The sequence below is a fragment of the Triturus cristatus genome, chromosome 4_2 (assembly GCF_964204655.1).
Source record: "Triturus cristatus chromosome 4_2, aTriCri1.1, whole genome shotgun sequence".
NCBI lineage: Eukaryota > Metazoa > Chordata > Amphibia > Caudata > Salamandridae > Triturus > Triturus cristatus.
The window spans coordinates 842,409,640-842,426,170 of NC_140586.1; the positions used below are offsets into that span (position 1 = coordinate 842,409,640).

Sequence of the window (16,531 nt, forward strand, 5' to 3'; positions counted from 1 at the left end):
GAAATCTTCCCTATTTCATAAAAATGAACTCCTAGTGTGGATTATGCCTCCTCTCTGCCGAAACCCATGCGGCAGTGATGTCAGGAAGAATCCTTATTTAAAGGCAGCACCGTGTGGTTCTGGCCTGCATGTCTATAGGTGCTGAGGTCTTCTCCCGCCACGATGTCTAGGAGTCAGTAGGCAGTCCCCTCTGTACCAGAGTGCGCCATCAATGCACCTACTCACTCACTCTACGGCGTGCCTTTGCAATGCAGGGCTTGGGAAGGGAGGCCCACTTTGAGGTGGAGTTGGGCCTCCCCAGCTGAGATTGGTTCACCATCATTGCATTTTAATTAGGGTTCAGGAATGAGCTCTTCCTCAATACGATTTGAAGTCTTAGTAGGCCTATGCTGTTCTCTTCGTCTAAGGATTCTTTCCTCCTCTGTATGGTCCTCCAAATCTTTTCTGTGTGGTTCCCCTGGGCCCATCTCGCTCCCCTCGCCTTTCCGCTCATCTATCCCATCATCTTAGCTCTGTCTTATCTCACTTATCTACATTTTCCTCTCTCAATCTCTTACTTGCTGCTACTCCTTTTGTCCATTTATTTCCACTATTTATCTCTAACTGTCTCTTTCAGTCTTGAAGATCCAGCAGTGCTATTCCTTCCCCCTGCCTCCCCCTGTTTCTAGTCCTCCATCCTGTGTATGTATTCCCCCCTCTATATTTCCTAGATCTCCTTTTATTCTTCTTACACCTCTGTTTTTTCCTGCCACAATTCTCTTCTCTCTCTGTACAAAAAGTCTATATTTTATCAGCACAGTATTTGCACTGTCTGCGTGGAACCTCAGATTGGAAAGTTTCTGCCGCCAAAGACCTGGGTCCGACATTGCCCCATGGCTGCTTCTTTCGGACAGCGCTTATGGCTGTGTCGTGACTGGGATGAGGCTGCCTGGTATGTCAGTCCCAACTGCAACGTTTAGTTGGCTGGGGTAACGGTTGTCATTTATTCATTGGCTTTCGGGCCTCAGAGCCTGCACGTGCCCTCGGCACAGCAGTTAGCTGCTGCTCTTCCCCACCTTCCGTCAGTGTGCCGGCCCCAGCGAAAGGGGTGCAGAGATGCTGACTCTATACTAGTGGTTGAATGTGCTTTGGGGGAGACCTGCGTGAACACGGCCAAGTGATCTCGTATGTCCGTGTCAGCCAGGGCCCACGCTTGAGGGCATCTAGAAGACCGCAGTGGCTGGTGAGGAAGAGATTATTGCTGATTTATCCTGCTTCTTAATTTCCCCTTAAGTCCTGCGGTTGTTGGAGTCAGCAATCCCTGCACTGATACGCTCTTTGCATCCACTCAATAGGACTGCAATTCTTATACATGCCATCCAGGGAGTCTGGCACCCAAACCTGGCTAGACCTTTGATCATCTTGGATCTTGAAGAAGTATTTTGGAGGTGGCTCTCCTGAGGAAGGCAGTTTATCTGCGGAAACGCGCATTGAGACATCTTGGAAACCACCCTTCAGATATATAAATCCATGAGATTTAGTGCTGTAATCATCCCCTTTGTCTATGGTTGTCAGACATCTAATGAATTTAGGATGCTGACATTCTTTCATACATATCACAAGAATTAGAGTATGAAGTACGATTATTTGGCTGAATGATCATAGTTAGAATGTATTACAGCTCATGTTTTGTCATTTATATGTTTTTATAAAAATGCCTATATATAAAAAAAAACATACATTGTAATGAATAATTTTGTATTTTTCTATCTCCAGCGTCACTACGTTTATTATTATATTATTGTTTAGATTGTGTATGAAGTAGCCTTAGGAACTTCACAGCAAGTCCCGGCATGCAGTTCATGAGCCCTTCTCACCTGCCCTTCTCTTCTGTCTCCCTGCAGCGGGCAGCCGCGTTAGCCATGAACTGCGCTACACGAAGGAAAAGCTGGGCGAGGAGGCGGTGTACACATCGCAGATGATGATCCAGACCCCCCGTGTGACGGGCGAGAATGTCCTGAGCCAAAGCGCCCTCCTGCTCCACCTCAAGGCAGCCCTGGCCGCCAGCAAGGTGCAGGTGTCACTCTATGGAAAGTAAGTCAGAGACATGCAAAGAGAGGCTGATGCGGCCAGGGAGGATGTGTGAGTGGAGCAGTGCAGCATGTGGTGCTGTCCTCGCTGCTGCTCCTGGGTGTCTAGAGGCCTTGGATGTGAGTAGGGCCTGCTCTCTGTAGCTTTGTGTGCACGAGCGAGGTATGTTCTTCTGTCCTTTTTTAGCGAGTGATGTGTTTTCTTTCATGTGTATCATCCCCCTGTGGAGGCCTTGCAGTGCTCCATCTGTGTCAGGAGAGGCTCTACTTTACCCTCGTCTGTGAGAGGAGGGGCTCTGCTGCACATCTGTGTGAAAGGAGGGCTCTGCTGTACACCTGTGTGAGATGGGGCTCTGCTCTGTGTGTGTGAGATGGGGCTCTGCTGTACATCTGTGTGTGAGGAGGGGCTCTGCTGCACATCTGTTTAAGAGATGGGGCTCTGCTGCACATCTGTGTGTGTGTGTGTGAGATGGGGCTCTGCTGCACATCCGTGTGCGAGATGGGCTCTGCTGAACATCTGTGTGTGAGAGGGGGCTCTGCTGCACATCTGTGTGTGAGGAGGGCTTTGCTGTTCATCTGTGTGTGAGGAGGGCTCTGCTGCAGATCTGGGTGTGAGGAGGGTTCTGCTGCACATATATGTGAGTGGAGGGGCTCTGCTGCACATCTGTGTGAGAGGAGGTGCTCTGCTGTGCAGCTGTATGAGGGGGCTCTGCTGTACATCTGTATGCGAGAGATGGGGCTCAACTGCACATTTGTGGGAGAGAAGGGGCTCTGCTGTACATCCGTGTGTGAGGAGGGCTCTGCTGCAGATCTGGGTGTGAGGAGGGTTCTGCTGCACATATGTGTGAGAGGAGGGGCTCTGCTGCACATATGTGTGAGAGGAGGGGCTCTGCTGCACATCTGTGAGGAAGGGCTCTGCTGTACATCTTTGTGAGAGATGGGGCTCTGCTGCACATCTGTGTGAGAGGAGGGGCTCTGCTGAACATCTGTGTGTTAGACATGGGGCTCTGCTGCACATCTGTGAGGAAGGGCTCTGCTGTTACATCTGAGTGTAAGAGGTGGGGATCTGCTGCACATCTGTGTCAGAAGAGGGGCTCTGCCGTACATCTGTGTGTGAGGAGGGATCTGCTGCACATCCGTGTGTGAGAGGAGGGGCTCTGCTGTACATCCGTGTGTAAGGAGGGCTCTGCTGCACATATGTGTGTGAGAGGAGGGGCTCTGCTGCACATCCGTGTGTGAGAGGAGGGACACTGCTGTACATCTCTGTGACAGGAGGGGCTGTACTGTGCATCTGTGTGTGGACTCTGCTGCACATCTGTGTGTGAGAGGTGATCCGGTGTACCTCTGTGTGACAAGAACGTCTCTGCTGTACATGCATGTGTGAGAGGAGTTGCTCTGCTGTACATCTGTATGAGGGGGCTCTGCTGTACATGTGTGTGAGAGATGGGGCTCTGCAGTCCATCTGTGTAAGAGGGGGAACTCTGCTGCACATCTGTGTATGATAAGTATTCTGCTGTTCATCTGTGTATGACAAGAGGGTCTCTGCGGTACATCCGTGTGTGAGAGGAGGTGTTCTGCTGCCCACCAGATTGTGAACGGAAGGGCTCTGCTGTTCATCTCTGTGTGAGAGGAAGTGCTCTCCTGTCCATCGGTGTGAGAAGAAGGGCTCTGCTCTAAACCGTGTGTGACCGGAAGGGCCCCGCTAGACCACTGTCAGTATAAGAGGTGGAGCTCTGTTGTCTGTCTGAGAGGAGGCTCTGCTGTACATCTCTGTGCTGTACGTGTGTGTGAAAGGTTGTACTTTACTGCCCATCTGTGTGTGAGGAAATGCTCTGCTGTACCTCTGTATGGGGGTGTCAGTGAGAAGAGGTGCTCTACTGTAAATCTGTGTGCGAGGGGAAGTGCTCTGCTGTTCATCTGCTTGTGAGAGAAGAGGCTCTGCTGTCCATCTGTGTCAGAGGAGATGCTTCGTTATCCATGTGTGTGTGAGTGGAAGGAAGTGCTTTGCTCCATCGGGGTGAGAAGTGATCTGATCTATGTCTCTGTTGAGGGATCTTGCTTTGCTGCACTCGCCCTTCTGAGTGAGAGAATTCTTGCACCCATGCTGCCTTCAAATGAAATCTTTGAATGTTTGTGTGTTAGTGTAAGTGCTCGTTCATAAACAGATGCGTGGAAACCACAATACACCTGTTCATTAAATGCTTATGACTTCACTTCCCTCTCACGGCACACCTGCACAGCTTGTCACACATGCTTTCCTTTCTCTCCAAAGGTCTTGGGATTTGAACAAGCTCTGCTATAAGTCTGGAGTTCCCATCATCGAGAACGCAATGGTAGAACGGGTGAGTGTCTTTGCTACAGGTCAGTTTAGACCAACTGATAAGTTATTACTTGAGCAGCTCGGCATTAATCTGTGCATGGGGATGACACATAACTGGTCATTCTAGCCCTTGCAAACAACATTCTTATGTACAGCGGAGATTTACAACTCAGCCCTGGATTCTGTACTCTTATGTGTGCCTGTGCGTCCAGGGTGGACAGACCTTGTGTGAAATCTTCAAGCCGCCAGACATTATTTGGGCGCATCTGAGTAAAGGCTGTGTGATGGAGCCTAGGGTTGGAACAACAAAATATCCCATAGCTCAGGATTGATATTCACTGACAGAGTGGAGCAATGGAGCCCAGAGGTGGAATAGCAAAGGATCCTGGAGGTCAGGGATGAGAGTCACTGACAGTGGAGCGATGGAGCCCAGAGGTGGAATAGCAAAGGATCCTGAAGGGCAGGGATGAGAGTCACTGACAGTGGAGCGATGGAGCCCAGAGGTGGAATAGCAAAGGATCCTGAAGGGCAGGGATGACAATCACCGACAGTGGAGCGATGGAGCCCAGAGGTGGAATAGCAAAGGATCCTGGAGTGCAGGGATGAGAGTCACTGACAGTGGAGCGATGGGGCCCAGAGGTGGAATAGCAAAGGATCCTGGAGGTCAGGGATGAGAGTCACTGACAGAGTGGAGCAATGGAGCCCAGAGGTGGAATAGCAAAGGATCCTGGAGGGCAGGGATGAGAGTCACTGACAGTGGAGCGATGGAGCCCAGAGGTGGAATAGCAAAGGATCCTGGCGGTCAGGGATGAGAGTCACTGACAGTGGAGCGATGGAGCCCAGAGGTGGAATAGCAAAGGATCCTGGAGGGCAGGGATGAGAGTGACTGACAGTGGAGCGATGGAGCCCAGAGGTGGAATAGCAAAGGATCCTGAAGGGAAGGGATGAGAATCACTGACAGTGGAGCGATGGAGCCCAGAGGTGGAATAGCAAAGGATCCTGGCGGTCAGGGGTGAGAGTCACTGACAGTGGAGCGATGGAGCCCAGTGGTGGAATAGCAAAGGATCCTGAAGGGCAGGGATGAGAATCACTGACAGTGGAGTGGTGGAGCCCAGAGGTGGAATAGCAAAGGATCCTGAAGGGCAGGGATGAGAATCACTGACAGTGGAGTGGTGGAGCCCAGAGGTGGAATAGCAAAGGATCCTGGAGGTCAGGGATGAGAGTCACCGACAGTGGAGCGATGGAGCCCAGAGGTGGAATAGCAAAGGATCCTGAAGGGCAGGGATGAGAGTCACTGACAGTGGAGTGGTGGAGCCCAGAGGTGGAATAGCAAAGGATCCTGGAGGGCAGGGATGAGAGTCACTGACAGTGGAGCGATGGAGCCCAGAGGTGGAATAGCAAAGGATCCTGAAGAGCAGGGATGAGAATCACTGACAGTGGAGCGATGGAGCCCAGAGGTGGAATAGCAAAGGATCCTGGCGGTCAGGGATGAGAGTCACTGACAGTGGAGCGATGGAGCCCAGAGGTGGAATAGCAAAGGATCCTGGCGGTCAGGGATGAGAGTCACTGACAGTGGAGCGATGGAGCCCAGAGGTGGAATAGCAAAGGATCCTGAAGGGCAGGGATGAGAATCACTGACAGTGGAGTGGTGGAGCCCAGAGGTGGAATAGCAAAGGATCCTGAAGGGCAGGGATGAGAATCACTGACAGTGGAGTGGTGGAGCCCAGAGGTGGAATAGCAAAGGATCCTGGAGGTCAGGGATGAGAGTCACCGACAGTGGAGCGATGGAGCCCAGAGGTGGAATAGCAAAGGATCCTGAAGGGCAGGGATGAGAGTCACTGACAGTGGAGCGATGGAGCCCAGAGGTGGAATAGCAAAGGATCCTGGCGGTCAGGGATGAGAGTCACTGACAGTGAAGCGATGGAGCCCAGAGGTGGAATAGCAAAGGATTCTGGAGGTCAGGGATGAGAGTCACCGACAGTGGAGCGATGGAGCCCAGAGGTGGAATAGCAAAGGATCCTGAAGGGCAGGGATGGGAGTCACTGACAGTGGAGCGATGGAGCCCAGAGGTGGAATAGCAAAGGATCCTGAAGGGCAGGGATGACAATCACCGACAGTGGAGCGATGGAGCCCAGAGGTGGAATAGCAAAGGATCCTGGAGTGCAGGGATGAGAGTCACTGACAGTGGAGCGATGGAGCCCAGAGGCGGAATAGCAAAGGATCCTGGAGGTCAGGGATGAGAGTCACTGACAGAGTGGAGCGATGGAGCCCAGAGGTGGAATAGCAAAGGATCCTGGAGGTCAGGGATGAGAGTCACTGACAGAGTGGAGCAATGGAGCCCAGAGGTGGAATAGCAAAGGATCCTGGAGGTCAGGGATGAGAGTCACTGACAGTGGAGCGATGGAGCCCAGAGCTGGAATAGCAAAGGATCCTGGAGGTCAGGGATGAGAGTCACTGACAGTGGAGTGGTGGAGCCCAGAGGTGGAATAGCAAAGGATCCTGGAGGTCAGGGATGAGAGTCACCGACAGTGGAGCGATGGAGCCCAGAGGTGGAATAGCAAAGGATCCTGAAGGGCAGGGATGAGAGTCACTGACAGTGGAGCGATGGAGCCCAGAGGTGGAATAGCAAAGGATCCTGGCGGTCAGGGATGAGAGTCACTGACAGTGGAGCGATGGAGCCCAGAGGTGGAATAGCAAAGGATTCTGGCGGTCAGGGATGAGAGTCACTGACAGTGGAGCGATGGAGCCCAGAGGTGGAATAGCAAAGGATCCTGGAGGTCAGGGATGAGAGTCACCGACAGTGGAGCGATGGAGCCCAGAGGTGGAATAGCAAAGGAGCCTGGAGGTCAGGGATGAGAGTCAATGACAGTGGAGCAGTGAGTCCCAGAGGTGGAATAGCAAAGGATCCTGGAGGCCAGGGATGAGAGTCACTGACAGTGGAGCGATGGAGCCCAGAGGTGGAATAGCAAAGGATCCTGGCGGTCAGGGATGAGAGTGACTGACAGTGGAGCGATGGAGCCCAGAGGTGGAATAGCAAAGGATCCTGGAGGTCAGAGATGAGAGTCACCGACAGTGGAGCGATGGAGCCCAGAGGTGGAATAGCAAAGGATCCTGAAGGGCAGGGATGAGAGTCACTGACAGTGGAGCAGGGAGTCCCAGAGGTGGAATAGCAAAGGATCCTGGAGGGCAGGGAATGAGAGTGACTGACAGTGGAGCGATGAAGCCCAGAGGTGGAATAGCAAAGGATCCTGGAGGGCAGGGATGAGAGTCACTGACAGTGGAGCGATGGAGCCCAGAGGTGGAATAGCAAAGGATCCTGGAGGTCAGGGATGACAGTGACCGACAGTGGAGCGATGGAGCCCAGAGGTGGAATAGCAAAGGATCCTGGAGGGCATGGATGAGAGTGACTGACAGTGGAGCGATGAAGCCCAGAGGTGGAATAGCAAAGGATCCTGGAGGGCAGGGATGAGAGTGACTGACAGTGGAGCGATGAAGCCCAGAGGTGGAATAGCAAAGGATCCTGGAGGGCAGGGATGAGAGTCACTGACAGTGGAGCGATGGAGCACAGAGGTGGAATAGCAAAGGATCCTGGAGGGCAGGGATGAGAGTGACTGACAGTGGAGCGATGAAGCCCAGAGGTGGAATAGCAAAGGATTCTGGAGGGCAGGGATGAGAGTCACCGACAGTGGAGCGATGGAGCCCAGAGGTGGAATAGCAAAGGATTCTGGAGGTCAGGGATGAGAGTCACCGACAGTGGAGCGATGGAGCCCAGAGGTGGAATAGCAAAGGATTCTGGAGGTCAGGGATGAGAGTCACTGACAGTGGAGCGATGGAGCCCAGAGGTGGAATAGCAAAGGATCCTGGAGGGCTGGGATGAGAGTGACTGACAGTGGAGCGATGGAGCCCAGTGGTGGAATTATGGCAGGGTTGAGATGCGCTGACCAAGCAAGGTGATTGAGTCCACAGCTAGACCAGTAGAGGGTCCTGGAGAACATTAGTGGAGTGCACTGGCTGAGGAGTACAATGGGGCCAATTACTCTCTTAGCAATGGCTGTGTGTTTTTGGAGAGGGAAGGAGGGATGGAGGTGGTCTGGGAGAACTCTATGATGGACGTTTGAGCCAGCTTCTAACCCGCATCTTTGTTGTCTCTACAGATGATTGAGAAGCTCTTTCCGTGCCTCATCGTCACTCCCTTGGACTGTTTCTGGGAAGGCTCCCTGCTGCAGGGCGGCTCTGCCTACCTTCCGTGAGTACCACCAGCCTCAGTTTTCACCTCTCAATGCCAGGTAACGGGATGAGTGTTCTGCCTATTGAGAGTCTTCCTGTAGTCATGCCACAGTCAGTGACCAATGGCAGTCTCGGCAGTGAAGAAACAACCCAATTTCAGTACCACTCCTCCTTTCGCCCATGACATTATTTATTTGGGATCCAGTAAGACGTGTGATGGAGCCTCAGTGTTATAGTGATGCATAATTGTTCCTAAAATGTTGTTGTGTGTTATTGTGGAGATCGATTGAGCCACTCCGAGTCTTGGTCAGGTAAAACTGTAGCTTTCCAAAGCCTTCTTATAGGGACACCAAATAACTCTTAACTACTGAACTCCAAATATGATGTTAAACAAGCAACCTTTAAAACTCCCTCAAAAACCTCTGTAACTTGTAAGTCTGAGAACTCAAAATAATAAACAAAAGTCAAAGTCTGTACACTTTGAGATTGTCCGTAGCGTTCATGGCAATGAAGCAGTTCAGTTTCTGTAGACTGTCCAGGAGGCTAGTTTGATTCTGGGACCTTTATTGGCCAGAGAGAGGATGGTGTTACAGGGATGCCCTGGGCGCGGAGTCCATGGCATGGTTGCTAGCAGATACTGCAGCCAGACCTAGCCATAATTCAGGCGGGTCCAAGTGCTGCGTGGCGACTCGCAGCTCCTGCATCACCGCATGCCGCTGTATAAAGTGATGGAGCTAGTGAAGTGACACTGTGAAGAGTGGCATTTATAGGAGGGTCTTTAGGCACCTTTTAGGAGCAGGCTGCCCAGGTGAGGCTGTTTGGCACTGGTATCTGCTTAGGTGGCACTGTCAGCATTGGTGGTGAGCGGCCTCCACACATAGCAGTCTAGGCACCTGTGGTAAGCGGCCTGCACAGGTGGCGCTGTCTATTCTAGAGTTGAGTGACCTGCACAGGTGGCGCTGTCTATTCTAGAGTTGAGTGACCTGCACAGGTGGCGCTGTCTATTCTAGAGTTGAGTGACCTGCACAGGTGGGGCTGTCTATTCTAAAAGGGAGTGACCTGCACAGGTGGCACTGCTGCAGTAAACGGCCTGCACAGGTAGCACGGTGAGCAAATGTGGGGAGCGGCTGCGCAGATAGTACTGCGAGCACCTGTAGTGAGCGGTTGCACATGTAGCACTGTGGACACCTTTAGTGAGCGGCTGCACAAGTAGCACTGTGGGCACCTGTAGTGAGCGGTTGCACATGTAGCACTGTGGGCACCTGTAGTGAGCGGCTTCACATGTAGCACTGTGGACACCTTTAGTGAGCGGCTGCACAAGTAGCACTGTGGGCACCTGTAGTGATCGGCTGCACATGTAACACTGTGGACACCTTTAGTGAGTGGCTGCACAAGTAGCACTGTGGGCACCTGTAGTGAGCGGCTTCACATGTAGCACTGTGGACACCTTTAGTGAGCGGCTGCACAAGTAACACTGTGGGCACCTGTAGTGAGCGGCTGCACAGGTAGCACTGTGGACACCTCTCAGTAAGTGGCTGCAAAGGTAGCACTGTGGGCACCTGTAGTGATCGGCTGCACATGTAACACTGTCGACACCTTTAGTGAGCGGCTGCACATGTAGCACTGTCGACACCTTTAGTGAGCGGCTGCACATGTAGCACTGTGGGAACCTGTAGTGAGCGGCTGCACATGTAGCCCTGTGGGCCCCTGTAGTGAGCGGCTTCACATGTAGCACTGTGGACACTTTTAGTGAGCGGCTGCACAAGTAGCACTGTGGGCACCTGTAGTGAGCGGCTTCACATGTAGCACTGTGGACACTTTTAGTGAGCGGCTGCACAAGTAGCACTGTGGGCACCTGTAGTGAGAGGCTGCACATGTAGCACTGTGGGCACCTGTAGTGAGCGGCTGCACAGGTAGCACTGTGGGCGCCTGCAGTGAGCGGCTGCACAAGTGGTACTGTGGGCACCTGTGAGGAGTGGCCTCCACAGGTGGTACTGTGGCCACCTGCGGTGAGCGGCCTCCACAGATGGTACTGTGGGCACCTGCAGTGAGCGGCCTCCACAGGTGGTACTGTGGGCACCTGTGAGGAGCAGCCTCCACAAATGGCACTGTGGGCACCTGTGGTGAGAGGCCTCCACAAGTGGTACTCTGGACACCTGTGGTGAGCGGCCTCCACAGGTGGTACCGTGGGCATCTGTGGGGGGCAGCCTCCACAGGTGGTACTGTGGGCATCTGTTGTGAGCGGCCCCCACAGGTGGTACTGGGGGCACCTTTAGTGAGCGGCTGCACAGGTAGCACTGTGGGCACCTGCGGTGAGCGACCTCCACAGGTGGTACTGTGGGCACCTGTCGGGAGCGGCCTCCATAGATTACCATCTATGGAGGCCACGGTGAGCGGCCTCCACATGTGGTACTGTGGGCACAGGTGGTACTGTGGGATCTGTGGTGAGCGGTCCCCATAGGTGGTACTGTGGGCACCTGTCGTGAACGGCCTCCACAGGTGGTACTGTGGGCACAGGTTGTACTGTGGGCATCTGTGGTGAGCGGCTCCCACAAGTGGTACTGTGGGCACCTGTGGTGAGCGGCCTCCCCAGGTGGTACTGTGGGCACGTGCGGTGAGCGGCCTCCACAGGTGGTACCGTGGGCACCTGTGGGGAGCAGCCTCCACAGGTGGTACTGTGGGCATCTGTTGTGAGCGGCCTCCAAAGGTGGTACTGTGGGCACCTGCGGTGAGCGGCCTCCACAGGTGGTACTGTGGGCACCTGTGGGGAGCAGCCTCCACAGGTGGTACTGTGGGCATCTGTTGTGAGCGGCCTCCACAGGTGGTACTGTGGGCACGTGCGGTGAGCGGCCTCCACAGGTGGTACTGTGGGCACCTGCGGGCAGCGGCCTCCACGGGAGGTACAGTACACCATGGTGGCTTGAGCTGCAGGTCCTTGGAGGCGGTGGAGGGGGCATGGTGGGGGCGGCGAGCACCGGCCTGTCCCTGCAGCCCTCATCCTCTCATTATATTTCTATCAGGATGTGTAGGGGGCGCCGGCCGGGTGGGTGTCTGGAGGGAGGGGAGTGCGCCTGCAGCAGAGGGAGGGCAGGCTGCAGCTTTGGAAGCGGCTCCACAATAGGCAGTAGCCTCTCTGTTTACAAGTGTGTTTGTCCCTGAGGGGCCCGGGGGGCTGTGCTCTGTCAGCAATGGGTAACTGCCCTCATTCTCATGCTAATGATGGCAGTCGAGCTGAGGGGCCTTGTACTTCTAAAGCCGGCCAGGCCCGAGTGGGGCGAGTGAGGGGCAGCGGGAGAGAGAGAGAGGGAGGGAGGGAGGGAGGTATGGAACCAGAAAGAGACTCACAAAACGGAAGAGAAGGCACCAGAGAGGGAGACAAAGAGGTCGGGACAAAGATACCGATGGAAATGAGACTGAGGCAGAAGGGACAGCATCGGAGGGAGGGCTGCGAAGAGACTATGAAGCAGCGAGAGATAATGACATGTTTCACGAGGCACTCATGCAGTTTCTAAAAGTGCACGTTGTGGCGGAGGCTCTGTACTCCCTTTAAAAAGGCAGTGCTGGCACGCTGCACGTGCAGTGGGGGTAGCCCCAGCGCTTACAAGCCGAGTCTCAGGGATAGCAGCTTCTAAGCACTGCCTGGTCACCTTAGCGGAAGGTTTGCGGCTCCTCTTTGACATGGGACTAGAGGGAGAAAGAGTGTGTCTGTGAGGGAGAGAGAGTGAAAGAACGGGAGCCAGAGAACAGTAGAGACAACGTGGACAACAAAAGGCTGCAATCTGCTTGAAAAACAAAAGGCAGCAGACTTGGCGCAGTGAAGCAAGAAAAGAGCGCTAAAGGGGGACGCTTGGTATGTGTGAAGCTGCCCCCATGAATCACTGGTGCTCTTGGAAGGCAGAGGCACTGCTTTCCCTCCAGGCACAGAACAAGACTCATGCACTCAGGATCACCCAGTGCCACAGCCCCGAGACGCTGAGGGACCCGCCTCGCTTTCTAGGCTCCACTTCCTCTCGGTGGCTCGTGGGGAGCTCGAATCTTTGCAGTGTGAATGTATGCCGCGGGCACTCGGCGTAAAGCGCTGCCAGCTTTCACCGGCTGCACAACTGAACAGCAAGAGACTTGTCGCTTCCACCAAATCATCACACTTCAGATAATGACCTTCAAAAGTGGGAGACTTGTTGAAATCAGGAGTGCTGGCAGGGGCAAAGGCTGGGTGTGAAGGTGGCTTAAAGCAGCATCTGAAAATACAGTGGTCACATAATGCTCCAAGCTGAAGTGGTACCAAAAGCAGCAAACAAAGAGGCCTGGTAGAGAGACAGTGGAGCAGTTGTGCTCAAGACTGTCTCGAACCAGTGTGCAGCCTGCACTGTCCTGTTTCAATGGAGGCTTATTTGGAAGGTTGTATGTGGGTCGCCGCAGTGGTGCTCTTTTGGGTGGGCTTGTAGCAGGGGTGGTATTGGTAGATATTTGCTCCTTGGATTACTGTTCCGTGCTATGGTGATCTGGCCAGTGGAGCTGGTAGTATATGGCTGAATCTTACTGCCCAGAACCTCCTGTCATTTCCACCCACCAGCAAAAAGAAATAAAATAAGTGATGCGCCTCCCTCATTCTCCTGTCCCAACCATTTTCTTTTGTTCTTTGGGATGACGGTGGTGTGAAAAGCTTGGCTACGGCTAAACAAGCATCATAGTCCTTTGTGGTTGTCCCTCGTAACTTAAGATTCCAGAGAACAGATTTCTATTTGACTGACTTTTCACACCTTCAAAGACAATGGCCTTCTAGGTGGATTCTGTGTCAAATGCTTTAAATTGTAATAAAGTTGTGCCCACTGATAGAGATGACGAAGCACTCCCTGACTTCTGCCTATGAGGCTTGACAGTAGCCAATGTGCTCGCCATGTGTCTGTGCGCTGCCTCTTCATCTGCCTTATGTCTAGCTGCAGCCTCTGCTCACTATAAGGGTGGCCGTAGCCCCGCTTTTTGCACTGTGCTCTTCCCCTCTACCCAAAGCCTGTCTGCCTGCCCTGTGTCTGTGTCTGGCTTCTGCCCTCTATAAGGCTAGCTGTATCCCTATTGCTTGCCTTGTGACTTTGTGCTGCCCCTCCATCCACTATATGTTTGGCTTCTGCCCCTCTGCCTGCTATTAGGCTGGCAGTAGCCCCGCATCCTGCCTTGTGCCTGTGTGCTGACTCGCCGGCCACTATAAATAATCCACAGCAGATGCTGTTGGGTCAAACAATTGCTTAGTGTGTGATGCTGGAGTAAGGTTTTAACCAATCAATTAATCCATCATGATAGTTTAACAGTTCTGAAACACCCCAAATAGCACGAATAAAAATACTCATACAATGTAAACAATCACTTTTTTGTTTTATGTAAAAGAAATGTACCTACCTGCTGATCCTCAACCTGTCCTCCGCCTGCCTGCTGCTCCTCTGCCTGTCCTCCACCTACCTGCCGCTCCTCTGCTCGTCCTCCACCGGCCTCCTGCTCCTCTGCCTGTCCTCCACCTGCCTGCCACTCCTCTGACGTCCTGCCGTCCTCCACCTGCTTGTCGCTCCTCTGCCTGTCCTCCACCTGCCTGCCGCTCCTCTGCCTGTCCTCCACCTGCTTGTCGCTCCTCTGCCTGTCCTCCACCTGCCTGCCGCTCCTCTGCCTGTCCTCCACCTGCTTGTCGCTCCTCTGCCTGTCCTCCACCTGCCTGCCGCTCCTCTGCCTGTCCTCCACCTGCCTGCCGCTCCTCTGCCTGTCCTCCACCTGCCTGCCGCTCCTCTGCCTGTCCTCCACCTGCTTGTCGCTCCTCTGCCTGTCCTCCACCTGCCTGCCGCTCCTCTGCCTGTCCTCCACCTGCTTGTCGCTCCTCTGCCTGTCCTCCACCTGCTTGTCGCTCCTCTGCCTGTCCTCCACCTGCCTGCTGCTCCTATGCCTGCTGCTCCTCTGCCCTCGCCTTATTCGTGTCCTGGCTGTGCCCCTCTGGCTCCCCGGGACTCTGGTTCCCCTGCCTTCAGTGTATCAAGATGTAACCGAGCTGCCATTAATTGTCCTGACGCGCTGCACGGCGTCGGGGGGTGGAAGCCGCCGAGGCGTCCTAGGGCTTCTTCTCCCGCTTTGTTTGCCTCTGTAACAGGATCATGCACGCCAGGTTACCGTGCATCTGTCCTGGAACGCTGCTCTGAGGGGGTGCTCGAGAGACCCGAACAGAGAGGACGGGTCACTGCGTGCAACGTAGCTGTACGGAAGTGTCTCTACGTGCACCCTAGCCAGCTCTCTCCTCGGAGTCACCACGCGGATCAATAGCAAAAACAGACAGGTTTATTCTGAGCCAGCCTCGTGAACCACTTCCAAGCCTACTTTGTACCTGTCGAGCTCACTATCCCTTCCCAAGTCTGCTTGTTCCAGGGCATGCTTAATTGTGGCCTACTACCCCTTTGGCGTGCTTGCACCTCCGTTGTTTGGCTCCTTACTGAGTCTTGCAAGTCTTTCCCTGCTCGAGATCTCCTGTTGCTGCAGGTCCTGACTGCTCCGAGGCCTCCCCTGGGTCATTTTGCCTTCTCACTGAGACAGTCTTCCCCACCTGCACAGCTTACCTGTTCATGACTCTGTTAGCACATTCCACACCAGAAGTCCCACACTGCACCCTTGCCCAAGTCTTCTGGCCTAGCCGATCTCTCGCAGCCTGGCGTCTCTGTCCTCGTTTCCACTTTTTCCCCCATGAAATAACTTACTCACAGTGCACCCCAAGGATACGCATCCTCCCTTTCCTGAGTCTGCTCTCGAGTCTGGATGAGCTGTTCATTGAAGCCAGGTTCACTCTGCCAGGTGGAGTGTCCATGATGTTGGACGTCACTGGAAGTCACATCGGCTTCACACGGGGGCAGGAGGGGCTCGCAGCAATACTTCATGTTTTCTATTTGTAACAAAGCTTTTGTATTTTTTTGGCAGTGGGAGGCCCGAAATCCAGTGGAAAAACCTAAACCCTATGCAGCTGATGGAAGAGCTTGGGCAGTTCACCTCCGTGGATGGCTTTAAGGAGATGCTGGACAAGGCGGACGTGGGCCAGGCATACATGGAGCGGCCGTGCCTCGATCCCATGGACCCCCAGTGCCCAGAGAGCGCACCCAACAAGCACAAGAGACGGGTGAGTTTACCAGAGGTTGATAGAGGACTGATTGTACTACCTTTTGGACATTTCTAGGACGGCTTTTATCGCACTCTGCATGTGCTCATTCTGGGGGCTAATTGTACTACTTGTCTAAAGTGCTTATTTTGAGGACTGATTTTACCAGACACGCTTGTTGTATGAGTTCATTTTGGGTGTTGAGGGCAAAGGTAGTAGCGGGGCCGTTTTGCACAGCATTGTCTGCCTGTGTGTGGCGAAGCAATTTTTAGCACAGTTTTGCAGTCTTTATTTTCCCTCAGAATCCCTTTATCTTCTACAGAAAGCCTACAGGGTTTGGTGAAATAAATTGTATCTATTTACAAATATGTTAAAGTCTAACTGGCCTGTATGATATGTACAGGGATGTCCCACTGCCCCAGGGCAGGCCGCCGACCCTCATGACCTGCTTCATTATTCCCTTCCCCAGGTTCCCAACATCCCCCAGGAGCTGGCTGGGGGCTGCTACGGCTTCTCCAAGAGGTTCATGCACTGGCAGGAGGAGCTGATCCTTGGTGGCACCCTGAGGGACTCCCAGGACAGACTGCTGAGGTAAGGCTGAGAGGGGGAGGGTGGCCTTTGCCTTCTAATAAACCTGGAGAGCTTAGGAATTTGGTGTGGGAGGGGGCATATCACTTATCAGATGGGGAAGGATGCTGGGGAGTATACACATGACCTCCACCATATGAAGGAGGATAGATGGGCCTCCATTTTCAGTGGGGTAGGGGTTTGGGATGCCCCTAAGTCATATTAGGTACT

The 16,531-nt window shown here is 53.7% G+C and overlaps 1 protein-coding gene across 1 annotated transcript in view; it reads left to right on the forward strand.

Annotated features, from left to right (window-relative positions):
- The window catches only part of PTCH2 (patched 2), a 98,542-nt gene that overhangs the window by 32,941 nt on the left and 49,070 nt on the right, over positions 1–16,531 (forward strand). The window contains exons 3-7 of the mRNA XM_085602821.1: positions 1,884–2,073; positions 4,342–4,411; positions 8,544–8,635; positions 15,559–15,754; positions 16,203–16,324. Coding sequence (XP_085458947.1) covers positions 1,884–2,073; positions 4,342–4,411; positions 8,544–8,635; positions 15,559–15,754; positions 16,203–16,324 — 670 coding nt within the window. The remainder of the gene's footprint in view (positions 1–1,883; positions 2,074–4,341; positions 4,412–8,543; positions 8,636–15,558; positions 15,755–16,202; positions 16,325–16,531) is intronic.